This window comes from Uloborus diversus, chromosome 2 (genome assembly GCF_026930045.1).
Source record: "Uloborus diversus isolate 005 chromosome 2, Udiv.v.3.1, whole genome shotgun sequence".
In the NCBI taxonomy this organism is placed as follows: domain Eukaryota; kingdom Metazoa; phylum Arthropoda; class Arachnida; order Araneae; family Uloboridae; genus Uloborus; species Uloborus diversus.
Window position 1 is genome coordinate 211,823,531 of NC_072732.1, and position 14,674 is coordinate 211,838,204.

The window sequence follows — 14,674 nt, forward strand, 5'->3', positions numbered from 1 at the left end:
GGAGCTTGGCAAGGCACCGACGAGAAATAAGAGTTGTGATTGCAGCTGAGAATTTGCGCCGAGTTTCTGTATTTTTGTAAATCAATATTGATGGATTCAGTAAATGTCTTTTTTTTTCCTTGGCCATGTATATGAGTTTCCGAATATTTTGTCTGCTATCTGTATGCTGAGTTAAAATTGAAGTAACTTTTGCCAGAAAGGCTTTTTTCTTGAAATTAATTCATTCCTTTTTCTGGAAGTTCAAATATTTGACTGATTAAATAAATTTCTGATGCATCAAATCTTTTTGTATTCTAAATACAGCGGTTCAAAAGTGAGGAATTATGTTGATAGGGCACTCGATATAAAGGTGCATTACGAAACTGAAAAATTATTCTTGGGTTGTTTATGTACGTTATCTGGGTTAGCGTTTGTTTAGTATTGTTTTAATTCTATAGCTCCTCGATACGTTGTAATAGCAATTTGTTGTAAATAGACTTGATGCCTTGATCTGACTTCTCACTGAAATTAAACGAATCTTGAATGATTTTCTAATTACAGGAAGTATATGTGAATCGTACTCGAAAATAGTTAAGTAGGTTGATTGAAACTTATTTTATCCAAAAGTATTTTATGAAAATATTGACTAATTTGTAAAAAATGCAATGAATGTACACTGCAACGAACTAAAAGTAACTAAGTATTCAACGGCAAATAAGCATTTGTATAATAGTTAAGAACTGCAGAGAAAGCTTTGCTTTTTAAGGCATTGAATAACTAAGAGAAAAGATTAACACTTGGAATGCAAATTACGTGCCATTGCATGAATTCTGTAGGAACCCAGACTCTTCAAACGAGTTACGGATTTTTAGGAAGAATTTCAGTGGCCGGGAGTGTGAAATTGCAGAATTAGTTAGCTAGAAATTAAGTGAGTTTTCCCTTCAAGTGTTTATCTAATTGTTTGTCATTAGAGATATTCTCTTTGTTTAGACTTTTTCTAAACTTAGTTCTTCATAATCTTAATTTCGGTGACACTAGCTATCACTAATTTTTAGAAAAGGAAATGACTTGCATGAATTGGTGTCTTTCATTTCTTCCTTTTCGGCATCTGTTTCTTGTTCAATCGTTATTAAATTACTTACCGTACATTGCTGTTTTCATTAACAGTATAACAGCAGTTTCTAGTGCAAACATTGAATTGCTTTGATTTTATAACCTAACTGGAAAAATCCAACCCGAACCTCATTAGTTTTTCTAACTATCGCATTTTAAATTTTTTAGGCCATATTCCAAAATCAACAGTGTAGAAAATCATTTTTTGAGTAACAATTTCGCTTTAGCTTATTTTACAAAGAATGTATCGTGAAGATACGACAAATTTAATTCCAAAGCAATTGTGCTAACCGAAACGCGCTTTGTTATCTTTGTTTACCAAATTTTTCACGTCAACATGGCGTGCTAAATCATGACCTGTTGGAGTCATGAAAAGTTTGATCGTTATACTATTTTGTCTCTCAAATATTGAAGTAAATGGCTTTTGAATACTGATAGAAAATACATTGATAAAGAATACTGCTTAAAAATGATCATTTGTAACATAATTGCAAAATCGTAACGAAACACAAATTGCTTGCAGCCAAATTGTTACAACTCTAAGTACTTTAAAATGAAAAGAACTAATTTGCATAATCGTGTAGTTCAAAGTATTTTTATTGCTTCCAGTAAAACAATCTAGTCCGACTGTCTACAACAATGATAATGGGACAATTTCTCTAGTTCATTACTATGCCACGGCATGTAACATGAAAGTATTTCAGTTGGATCCCCAACAAAGATTAACTTTATGTAGATCAGCCTCACATGGTCAATACCCTTAATGGTTTCGTGCTTTGGTTGGTTTTCGGTCCATTCCAAAATTGCCGTCTCCTTCTCCCAGCAATGGATTTAAAGGGGTGTGGGTAGCAGAGGGGATTTAATAGAGACGAGAAATGGACATCGATCGCATGAGAAATAATGTATCCTGCATGCCCTCCTCGTTGCTGCTTTCTTTCTTTTTCCTAGTTTTTTCATTTACTAGCTTTTGCAACGGAAGTAAAGGTACAGGACTCTTTTATTTATTGTTTGAAGTTTTTTTGTGTAGTCGGTTGTGAATGGATGGGAGATTGTGCTTTTAGTTTTTGTATGGAATGGAACTGTGCTCAGACTTCGTAGAACAAGTTTTTTGAGAACCTTTTTAACTGAAGGAAAATGTAAGTTAAGGACTACGTGGACTGTCTTAAAATCTACAAAATCCTCTAACAATGTCATACAGAGCTTTTGTACCTATGTTGATGAAAACTATGAGTGGGCGTTGGGGAGAATTTAATACATACTTTTGTAAAACTATGCTTTGTACTTTGAATTTGTCAGAACTTGATATTTTAGATTATTCATAACTCATATTCGACTGCTTCAAATCTTAGATACGAGTCGAATGCTTTATCAAGAAAAAGTGAAAATCATGTTAAGTAACCTGTTCAACAATTATTAGTGCATCACTTCTGAGATTTTTAAAATCTCATATTTTTTAATTTCACCTTAAATTTCATTAGAAAAATTCCGAGTGCGTTCAATCTCATCTCACTTCGAGACTTCTTAGGTTATAGTAGTTTCTTTCGAGCTCTAGAATTTCACAACTCGATTTCTTTCAACAAATGAGGCACTAAGAAGCGAAGGGATGTAAGCGGCAAAATCAAGAATTAGGAGATAACCAGTGCCAACAGTAGGGAAAGCTCTCCTCTGTCAGGGGGCAAGAAAACCTTGGTACGTGCTGCTCCACAACATGATTTAGGAAAAAAAGTAAATGAAAGCCTACTTAGGACGTTTTCTATAAACGTGTTTTACTCAAAACTTGAAAATGTTCACTTACATCCCTTTGCTTCTCACTACCTTAAATGTATTTTAAGACTTTTTTTGTGCTGCATTTACAGGCCTAATAGTTTCTTCATAAATACGCACACACTTATTTCTAGTTTTAAGTAGACATGTGGTTTTGTGCAATTCCGAAAAGTTTCTTTCAAACCTATGTACAATAAAGGACTCAGCCAACCTAAACAAAAAGGAAAAATAATCTAGATTTGCTTCTAACTAAGCACATTTCGTGTTAAAGAAACGTGCATGAACTTTTAAATGTGGGCTTAAATAGTTATGCTATGTCATAAATATTGCGATATAATGAGGGTACAGTGCTGGTTTTATTGAACTGAAGCGAGAACGATACGTGGTCTTATTGAGATGAAAACGATTAATCTGTTTAAATGACAAAAAAAAAAACTAATATCAGTTTTAATTCTACCCTATAATATTACAGCATTATCTCCACGTTTCGATTTGATATAGTTGTGCTGTACAATATAAATTGTAATCGATGTCGATGAAATTGGATAGATCTGACAGTCTGAAAGGGAACGATAGTTCTGTGCAAATGACGAAAAATTAAGTATGGTAACATTAACTTCGCCATTCAGTTTTTCTGCAGCTATTCCATATCAAATCTGTTACGCTGTGATGAAATCGTACTCTTATTTTTTCAAGACATCACATTTTAGCCCTCCTAGTTGTGTCGTATCGAATAAATTGTAAATTATAGCGATGAAATTGAACCCGAACAAAGGCTATAATTAAGAACTCCAACGAGAACTATTAATTGGGGGAATACAACTAAGCAATTACAATTCAACTGTTTCAAAAAAAAAGTTGTTCATGTTTTTTGGAGAAAGTGAACACTTGATTCAGTATTTTACCACCATTTATAACTTTACTTAATTAGCAAGTCTTTTTTTTTTAAATTAATTTTCAACAAAAGTGAAGACATCTATTTTGCCAAAGTCTTACTTACCTACTTGCTATTACTCCTCGAACTGAACTACACTGACGTTAGGAAAGTAAAGAGGAAACAAAGTACTAGAACTTTATTTCACTTCGCAAAATCTCTCAACTTTTCCTGAGCTAGAAATCAAAGTTTCATCCGGGTTCCTTCGACGGGAAATCAATTCGTCACTTTGCCATCTTGCGATGGAAACGTCTCTGTTCTACAAATCATTTTTCGAATGCAACTAATAAGCGAAAAACTGTTTACTCCTTGGAATGCAGTGATCCATTGATTTTGCAATTAACGGGAGCGACGGCAACATTTTTTCCCCCTCTCCCTTTCAATCTAAGCGCTGCTTGCTTTGTGTGGCGCTTATTAGAAATAAATTACACATCAGTATGAACATAAGCCTAGGCACAGATGCGATTTTGCGATGGATGGAATCGATACTACGCGATATTTTTTCCCTTCCTTATTCCTTGAGAAATTGGATTTCTTATAAAAGCATTAGTTATACGCATCATTAGCTTAAAAGGAAGCCCTGTAATATGCCGGAATTTAGGGAAATATTTCCCTTTTGTGCATGCAGATATGTATGTATCGGATGCCGATGGGGTGAATAAACTTCAATGTTTGTTTGGGGTAATTCGAACAATGTGGTTTTACAGTTCAAAGTAACTTTTTGTGAGAAGTTATTAATGTTTCTTTCCCTCTTTTGTTGGTACTGTCTGTTCTCGAAAGTCAAAACTAGCACTAGGGATCTATTCCATTTTTAAAAGGGCGATCCTTTTCTACGCTACTTTAGAGCTGCTGAACACGTTATTTTGCATCATTTTTCTTGTTTCCACCCCTATTTTGATAACATCAGAGCAGACCTGACGCATGCGCAAGTTCGCCCGAGGTTTTGGCTAAAGAAAACAGACGGTATTTCTGTTCCAACTGATCAGCTATTTTGAAAAAAAAGAAAAAATGGAAGAAAGGGATTTTCTCTTTTAGGGAACTTGACTAGGTAATAAATTCAAAGCAATAATCTTGCTACCGTTGTGCTATGGGGCTACAGCCTAGCTCAGAATGAATCGACGAAATAAAGTTTAAATTTTTGTAAAGATTACCCCTATTTTTTTCATTCCTTTTTTATCACTACTTTTCTGATTGATTTATTCTAATCCTGGCTTGATTTACTCTAATCCTAGCAACTTTGGAAGATCTAGTTTTAAACGTTGATGCGGTAAAAAAATTTTCAGGATGAGTTATTTTATTGTGATTTTATTAAATTGTTGAAGTCGGTTTCGTTGACGAAGTCATAATTTTTCAGTGCAATAATATTTACTATATGTACTGAAATGTAGAATTTATAACAAAGGGATCGACTTCACTTGAGTACAGTTTGAAGACGTAAGTCAGTGCAAAATATTCTGACCTCAACTCTTCCCAGAGAAAATTTCTGTTTGTCTCCGTGCTGACCCATATTTTTATCAATACCTTACTCAACATCGCAGGCAGGGACTTCTGTAAATAGAAGCTTCTGCGGATACTTGTTAAAGATGCTTGTGGTAATCTTGGTATTTTTTCTCTTCAGTGGTCCAGATGAATGGCATGGACACTTCACCGGTCTCGGCGCAGCAGCAAAATGGCAATCTGCACAATTCTGTGCAGACGGGCACCACGACCGAGGACTCGAAGACTAACCTGATTGTCAACTACCTGCCTCAGACGATGACCCAGGAGGAAATTCGCTCCCTCTTCTCATCCATCGGGGAGGTCGAGTCCTGCAAACTCATCAGAGACAAAGTCACTGGTTAGTGTGTGCCTTTCCTCCTTTTTTTTTTTTTTCGTTCTAAGTGTTTGAAGTATCGGGGTTATATGAAGGCTTAAGGGGATTCGGGTCACAATCGTTAAATTTTGCATTTTTTTTTTCATCATTTTAAAAACTTCAGTTTTTTTCTGATGAAAAGGAAGTTTAAATCTTCTTTCTATCCTATTTAGAGCGAAAGATATAATTTTCGTTGCATTCATTTTACTAATATTATGCCAACTTTAAAAGCGTCTTTCTCCATGATACAGTTTTCCCCGATTTTTTGGATTCAAACTCTAAGTCAAGAACTGATAAAGTAATGAAATTCGGAGCATATCTTTTTCAAACAGTTCATTTTTATTCGGCAAATTTGAAAAAAAAAGAAAAAAAAGTTTGCTTAAAAAAAATGTAATTTTTTTGAATGAATCTGTAAATTTTTTCAGAATTTTTCTTCAAATATTTTCTATTTCTTATTAAATATTTTTTAAATCTCCGAATAAAATTAAAGCTTAGATATTTGTGCATAACCTTTTTGAAAAAAAAAATTTTAATTGATAAAGAATATTTTGAGTTTTAACGATTTGAAGCAATCCTATTTTTTAAAGAAAAAAACTAAATTTAAATATTTTTTTTAAATATTTTTGTTATGATTTTGTTAAGTAAATGGTGAGTCAGTGCAAAAAAATTTCGAAACTCTAAACTGTTTTTTTTTTTTTTCAAAATGTGTCCTGGGCTACCTTACCATAAAAATAAATCCCCTTAATGCATAGCTGCGTACTCTCCCGATTCTTTTTTCTCACTCCCTCCCTTTGATGCCTTCTCCCGAAGTTCCCTAAAAGGGATTTTCAGTGACTAGAATCTAGGGAACAATCCCTATACTAAAATGATCGCTATCGAAGAAACGAAACCTTTTCATGCACGAGTATAAGTGTGTATGAACGATCTGTTTTGAAACATGTCCATTTTATTCTCCTTCACTTAAAATGCTTATTTCCCAAAAAATGCGCGCGCGGTAAAACATTTCTCTTAACTTTCTAAGTTTTTACGTGCTGCAAAAAAAGGTTAATTCCTTCAGATGAAAAAAACTCATCTATTTTTAAATATTTTATAAACTTAAAAGTAGAAGTTTAAGATCACTAATATTTTTTTTTAGCTTTAATTTCCGAATTTCCTGCTCTGACGGGTTTCTGAACGCTGAATTTAGTCTTATGCTGGTTTAATTTAGGAGTTCCCTTTTACATTTTTAAAAACCCTTTAGCTTACAAGTTTTAGTCATTAAACTTTATCATGTAAAGTATCCCTAATTCTACGCATAAGTCAACTTAATTTTCAGCTAAAATGTTGGCAGCTATGACTTAATATTAGAATATCTTTACAGTAAAACACCTTGCTTACAATAACATTCAGGAGAGGTCACTCATTTCATGTGCTTTTAGACATCATTTAATAAGCCATTACAGGCTAACGTCTGGGAGACATTTGGGGGGGGGGGGGGGCGGAGATACACAAAAACGAAATTGATTTTAAAGATTTTCTGTTCATTCGTTTTAGAAGTTAGGCTCTATAGTCTTCTTTAAAGTGATGCATCACAATGGGTCAGAAAAGAGAAGTCGAGAAAATTTAATTTTTTATACAGCACTTCATAATTAGTGTCATTTCTAAAAGAAAATATATTTCGATATTCGTTTATCATACATTTGAGGAAAAAAAATTCAGTTCTCATAAATCTGCTTTTTAATAGAGGCAATGTATAAGAATATGTTGATTATAGTATTTTAATTTAATATATTTTATGCAGCTTGAATATTTAATCTTTCAGGCTAATGTTTTAAATGTTCATGTTCTTTTTCTTAATTTTGAAAAAAAAAAAAAAAAAACCTGAAGCATTTTATGTTTTTCACACAATATGAAATATTTTACCAGAAAAGTTTAAAATTTGTCTAGCATACGTCAAAAAATTAGACTAGTTGAAAAGTTAATAATTTAAAGTGACTTAACAGCGAGATGTTCAATAAAAGGAACAATAAAAACGCACATAATGTTATTTAAACGCCGCTAAAAAGAATAGATGCATTTTAATTTCTAAGGTCAAGTAACATAAAGGCAAATTTTCATGGTGGAAGAAAAGCTCACCTTAAATTTTAATCACTTTGAAACAGACTATTGAATTTTACTAAAATGATTTAGATGTTTTGAGCATCTTTTATTAGTTTTACTGCAGTGAGCAAAATTTTCTACTCCCAAGCAGATGCCACAAATGGCCAATGATGTTATTAAATCTTTGTAAACAAGAAAACTGTTGTTGCATTAATGTTTCAGGATCTATTTTTATGATGTTTGTAAATGTATAATAAATTTTACACAATGGTTCCTGTACTTAATTATGTCACTAGTAATTTTTTTCACCGTAATATCTGTATTTTAGTAAACGCTTCCTTTTCTCAGTTTTAAATAAACATCTTTAAGAACTAAATCTTAGTGACCCCTAAATATTGACCCCCCTTAAGTCTATAATGCAATGTGAGGCAGTGAGAAGAAAAGGGGTGTAAGTTCCAAAACTAAAATTCTGCATAACTAGTGTACATGTTAGGAGAACCTCTTCTGTTATGTTGCAAGAGATGGTGCTAGTAGCTCTGGTAGGTACTGCTAAATAACAAAATTTAGAAAAAAAATAATAAACCTGCTTAGGATCTGAGCTTTAAACGCGTTTTACTCAAATCTTTAAAAAGTCCACTTACATTTTTCTGCTTCTCCCTGCCTCTTATGGAGCAAGAGCAGGCTTGTAGATAATTGGATTTCCGTAAAAATTTCAAATTTGGACCACCCTAATGTATAGCCTAACGACTTTACGAACCCAAACCCCTCAAATTGTTTGCACCGCTCCAAAACCAAACATGGCATCCATTCAAACGAGCGTTTGCTCTGCCATTTAGCTCCCACGTTACGCGGTATCTCGCATTTCTGCTAATCGAAGATTCAACGAGAGCCAGTGGGTGTTCACAACTCGAAAGCAAACTCTCTCCGACCCCTCTTTTGTGTTCTGTTGTTCCAAACAGCTGATGCGAATCCTCCCCTTCAGAACGCACTTTTCTCTGGGCCCGGGCGACAGCTGCCTGACCTCCTAGTTTGGAGCTATCTGATGCTCGGCCTTCCCTCTCCACCCTCAGCCATTGGGTGAGGCCCTGTGTTGAGTTGTATTGGGCCCATCTGTTGCCTGCACATCTATAGCCATTGATAGAAAGAAAATCATGTAACGGGTTAAATGCAATTTTTCACATCATTCGGCTAAGCCTTTAACGGTCTAGACAGGGACTTACAAAGTGACAGATTTAACTTTGGGATTTACGAAAATCCCTGTTTTAGCAGCCTTCTAGTTTGGACTGCAGTCCGACTTATGGGGTTCTTTAATAATTGATTATGAGTTGAAACAAATTTTTGTTTAAAATAATAGCAATTAACTCACGTCGAACATTGAACTCTTTTGAGCTATGGTTCTTAATTTGATTTGTGTGCCTATTCGAAATGCATAATGTGTGAGAACATACCATATAATTAAAAAAATAAATAAGTAAAAAATAAGAACAACCATAAACTTAAAACATCACTATAGTTGTGGCAAGCCTAACCTGGCGTTCCAATGAAGTTATTAGAATCTGCATAGTTCACACAATGCTGCCAAATTAGGTTTGCTCCAATTAAAGGCAGGACCTGATTACTGAAAAGGCCAACTCGGCCTAAGGTCTCCATCATTTAGGGGTCTCCAGATGGCTGCTATTACTTTAGTCTATGGCTAAAATTGTTTCGACCTACTGCTGAAGTTAAAAAAATTGAATACAGGCGGCCCCAAGAAAGTATGACCTAGGGTCTTAACCGGGCTCTGATTATAGGTTAACTTCAATGAATAGCCCTTCAAGTTCCGAGAAACAGCAGTTAATGCATGATTCTGAAAAAAATAAATCTTGGTTCAATTAAATAAACGGAAGAGATAAAATTTAAGCAGATTATTATCTTCAAAGCCAACTAAGTCGAAACGTACAAACTACAGAATTAGCCGAAATAAAAGGGTAAAGGTGGGGCAGCTTTTTCAAAGAAATTGGGAGGAGAATGAACCTAACCTAAAACCAATCTCCCGCTTGATCAAAAAATGTCTCCCATCAAACCTAAACCTCATGCCAAATCCAAATAAATGCGCAATACTACAATAGAAAAGAAGTTATTGCGCAATGTCTACTTGTGCCAAACTTGAAAATTTGGAGATAAACCAGTGCAAGCGGTAGAACCTCTTTGTTTTAGGGTAAAAGTAGGTAAGCTCCTGCTATACTGCCGTGCTATGCACAAAAGTTGTGTCTGAACATTTTATCAAAATTAAGTTGCGTTCACCAGTTGGTTCTTCGTCACATACTTCATCTAAATATGTTTTATGATCATTTGTCGATGGGAAATATTTTTAAATTCTGAAAAAGTTGCATTTGCATCAAATACATTGAGGAGAAAGACTTTAAATTGCAATTTCTCGTTTTGAACTCTGCTGCAGATAAGACTTTTCCGCTTAGCACGGTAGTATAGGAATGCTTATAAGCTGGCAATTATGTTTTAGCTATTGGTGTATAGTGTGGCTGCAGATACGACTTTTGCGTTTAGTACGGCAGTATACAGAAATATCTAGAAAAAAAAATATTGAAAATCTACCTAGGATTGGAATTTTACTCGTGTTACTCGAAAAGTTTAAACGGCATTATCATTTCATTGCCGCCAAATGATAAATAATCGGAATAAAAATCAGAATATTTGCTTCGGAATGTACATTATGGCCAACAATTTGGCCAAGCACCAAAAATTAGCGTTGATTATTTTTTATTACTTTTATTACCTAACTAGTAGCATAACGTGTGATTCTAACTAGTCCTCTTTTTTTTGCTTATGGTTGATGGATAGTTAAAATGTCATTTTATATGTACAGTCGCTATTTGTATTACCTCTAAACACTCAAAATACCGATATTCCCCAATGGTTTAGGTTTAGCCTGACATAAAAAAAAAATCGCAGATTCTTAAACTTCTGTTTGAAAAAAAAACGTTAATTCAATTAAATTCAATTAATGCGTGGTAATGTAAAAAATTCATCTAACATATAAAACTTTTTTTCTTTTCTATATATCTGTTTATTTAAAGAACTGGAAGCAATTACCGTATAACATGCTATGCCAGTGTTATGAAGTTTAGAAACTAATTTTTCAAAATATTTTATTGCAGTAAAACTATAACTTGGCAAAACTTTTATCTTATAAAGTAACTCTTTTATATGGCTTTCGCTAACTGGGATGAAATGCTTCTATCGAACTAATATCCTCTTTTACTCGTTAAGGACTTATCATTTTTGCCATTGTTATTCAGGTAGGCTTTCGTAAAAAGGATGAAATTTTTGCTGGGAGAAAGGATAAAATAATGGAATGTAAGCTTGTAGAAGGGTTTGAAATTAAAAATCGCTAATTTTAGTGTATTTCATTTAGTTTTTTGCTTAAATTGTTAAAACTATGAGCAGAATAAAATGTTTCCACAATAGTTATTTTGATTTAAATTAAGTTTACTCAGAAAAATATTTATAAATTAATGATATAGTAGGGAGCAAGTAAAAAAAATCATACAAGAAAATCACATTACCAAAAATTAAGTATTTTATCTTTTTTTTTCATTATAGATTAACATTTAACTTTATGTCGACGCTTTGAAAAACTATAGAAGTATATTTCAAGTACTGTGTGCCCACAGTTGATATGGAATATGCAAACGTACAGCTAGGACGAGTTTTTTAAATGAGGGGGAATAATTAAAAATTTGATGCACGTGCTTCGTTAATTTCAATGTGATTTTGCTTAACTTAGAGGCTAATACAGATCTGAAAAAAGCTTGCAACTCTGAGATTCATCCATTTATGCATGTAAACCGGATATTTGCCATTCCATTTTCTAGGCGATCAGGCTATATTACTTCTGGAAAAGAAAAATTTCATTCTGTGTCATAAAACAAATTTTAATGCATCTGCATATCTTATTCTCATCGAATTTAAAGAACATAACATATTTGGACACTATAAACACAGTAAAATGGGAGAAAAGAAACGAAATGTATCATATCTGAGTTACACCTTGATAAACATTGAAAATTTACTTAACGGTTGGAAAAACTTCTTTAATGAACTTGGTGAATGGTTCGTTAAAATACTCTTGGGCATCATTGTGGTAATTAAAAGATTGCTATGCTGAATGTACTGATAATATGTACTGTAAACGACATTCTGGTATCAGTTTCTCAGGTTTGTCCTAAAATTATCAACATGTTAAATTGTTTCTTCGGTGTTGTCTAGTTTTTAAATTTTTCATAAAGAATTTTTATAAACAACCCTAAAAATTACACTAAAATATTAACCTCCTGGTTTTGTTACGCAATTTTACAAAGATAAAAATTTCTTCTCTTTAACAAATGTAGGAATTTGCTCATTTTGTAACTATTTTGTTTTGTCCTTCACGTGCAGTATGACGATTCTAAATGTTTTTATTTTTTTCTTATTATTTAGACGGTCTAGCATTTATAGAAACCCTTGACCCTTCGTGTCCTGACGTGAAAAAGGCTTCAGGTATATTTTTTAGTTTCTGAAGTCTCTTTTCTCATTAAAAAAATAGCGAAATTAGGAAAAATTAAAGCATGAGGCAGTTCCACGGTAACTGACGCATTATTGTTGAACAAAACATCCTATGAAAGGCACCTAATGTTAGTTCCTTGTTTTATTGCATGGACTTGGTGTGAAGAACATACTCTATTGCTGTACTGCCATGGACATTTAAAAGGCAGTAACTGCAATTTTTTTTGCATTTTTGTCTTGTACCTTAGTTTTATTGTACAAGCTTGCTTGGTTTCCGCTGAGAAAAAAGTCGAATTTCGACATTTCCCCATCGTTAGTATTGAATCAAACTCTCATTTCTTCAAATATCTAGAAAACTCATTTCTGCAGATACTGCAGTTTACCTGCTCACGGCAGTAAAATGCAGTGGTCTTGAGCCTTTTTGTAATCTAGGGACAAATGTTTATGGAAGGGGTTGCGAGTCGCATTGCTCCAATTTATAAAGAGGCAATATCATTTTTTTAAATAAGTGTTCGTTTTTTTAGGAGATTCCTGTGAAAATTGACATTCAATACACATTATCAATGAAATAGCGAAAGGTTTTTTAAAAATATAACTTTCTACAAAGCACAACTTATTTAAAATTATCAGATACGTGTTTTTTTTTTTTTTTCAGTGAGGAATTTGACATACTCTTTTACTGATCTACCTACATTGCTTTTTATGTGTTAAGAAGGAATTCAAAGGTAGTTCTCAATGAGTTTAAAGGCATGATTCCTCAGGTTTGACTAAATCTTAATTTTGAGAAAAGAGTTTCTTACTGATGTAAGAGATGTGAAGTTAGCATTAGATACGATTGTTGAATATTGATTTTTTTTTAAACATACAAGGAATAAAAATCCAGTGGTACAAATTTTTAAAATTTCTAATGTAAATCGCAATTACGTTGAAACACATATTCCATTTGATATATTAGTAGTTATCGAAATGCTAGCAAATATAAAACAAGTATTGGAAACTAAATTTTGGATACATATAGCGTTTTAACGAATGAAGCTTTTGTAGTAATGCTGTTCTACCTGAACTAGAGTTATGGAGATTGAAACTTTAATAGAATTACATTTTTTTTTTTAATTTCAAGATTTTAAGACAACTACAGATACAAAAGAACTGAATTAAGGATGTAAACAAGTACAGTCAAAAATACAAAAATAATAATAAAGCAACTGGCAAAAGTCAGATTCCAAAAGGACCGTGTCCTCCCATTATTGTCTAAGGCCGTGGATCTCTTAGCCACAAAAAGGAGTTTCCAGTGTGCACAATGGGGAGGTAAATCTACAAAGCACCCCTAATAACATTACATAGTAGTCGGTGGTTTTCACGAGTTTCATGCGATAAAACAAGAACATAACATATTTAGTGTCTTTGTAGGGTTCTCTGTGCGGCAAATAATAAACTTATCAAAACGGAATTGCCCTTGAAATCATCCTTTTTCTGACTTAAAAAAACCCTGCATTTTTTCGTTTAAAACTTTGTATGACTTAAACTCTTCATAAACATGTATCTTTTAAAATCTTATGTTTTTAATCCAAAATTATGAGACTAAATCGGAACATTTTCAGAAAAATCAATCGCTTGGTGCCCATGTTTTGATTTTTTAAAAATGCCCTAAATAAATATTTCAAAGTGCATCGTCTGCTAAAAACCAGTTTCCTTTAACGCATTAAAAATGGCTACGTTTCTTTTACATTCAATATTTTCAACTTCAGTGCCTCGAAAATTCGCTGAAACGAATTATTTTTTCATCGTGTTTCGCAATTGAAACATTTTAACGAATTTTTCCGGATCTGTCAGCAATTTTTCTATCTTAAAGAATCCGGTTTATATTTCTTACTTTGAGAACCACTTTAGCGATTCTTTTATTTTTACATTATTGATTTTTTCCTAACTTGGCCGACCCCTTTCCGCAACACCAACTTCTACATAATTACGTAATTACACTCAACTTTCACTTTTAAGCTTTTGACTAGTGTTTCAAATAGTTTTGAAATTTGACCCTGTGGTGGTGTCAACATTGTTTTTAAAACCCTAAAAATTTAATTTAAAATATTTTCGTTTTAAAAATTGAAATTCTTTTATGTGCGTAAGCGTGCATGTTAATCGATAATGTCCGAGTAGTTAGATTACTTTATTTCCTTAAAATAGCAGATAACTAAACATGTAATGGAATTTCTTTTTGTGAATAACACCAAAAAAAGGGGAGGGGGATCAATTTTACGCCCCAGCGGTAAAATGGCTGGTTTGTCACTAGCATATATTGAACTGATGGAGATTTTAGTTCAAACATTTTCCTAACTTTATTTTGTTTTCAGTACCATTCGTGTAATAGTATTAAATATGATTTCGAAGTCAGAAGGTCTAAAATTAAGAGC

General features: G+C 33.1%; 1 protein-coding gene across 1 annotated transcript in view; it reads left to right on the forward strand.

Moving 5' to 3' along the window:
* Positions 1 to 5,413: 5,413 nt before the first annotated feature.
* Positions 5,414 to 14,674, forward strand: part of LOC129216263 (ELAV-like protein 4) — a 34,762-nt gene continuing 25,501 nt past the window's right edge. The window contains exon 1 of the mRNA XM_054850465.1: positions 5,414 to 5,627. Coding sequence (XP_054706440.1) covers positions 5,417 to 5,627 — 211 coding nt within the window. The 5' untranslated portion in view covers positions 5,414 to 5,416. The remainder of the gene's footprint in view (positions 5,628 to 14,674) is intronic.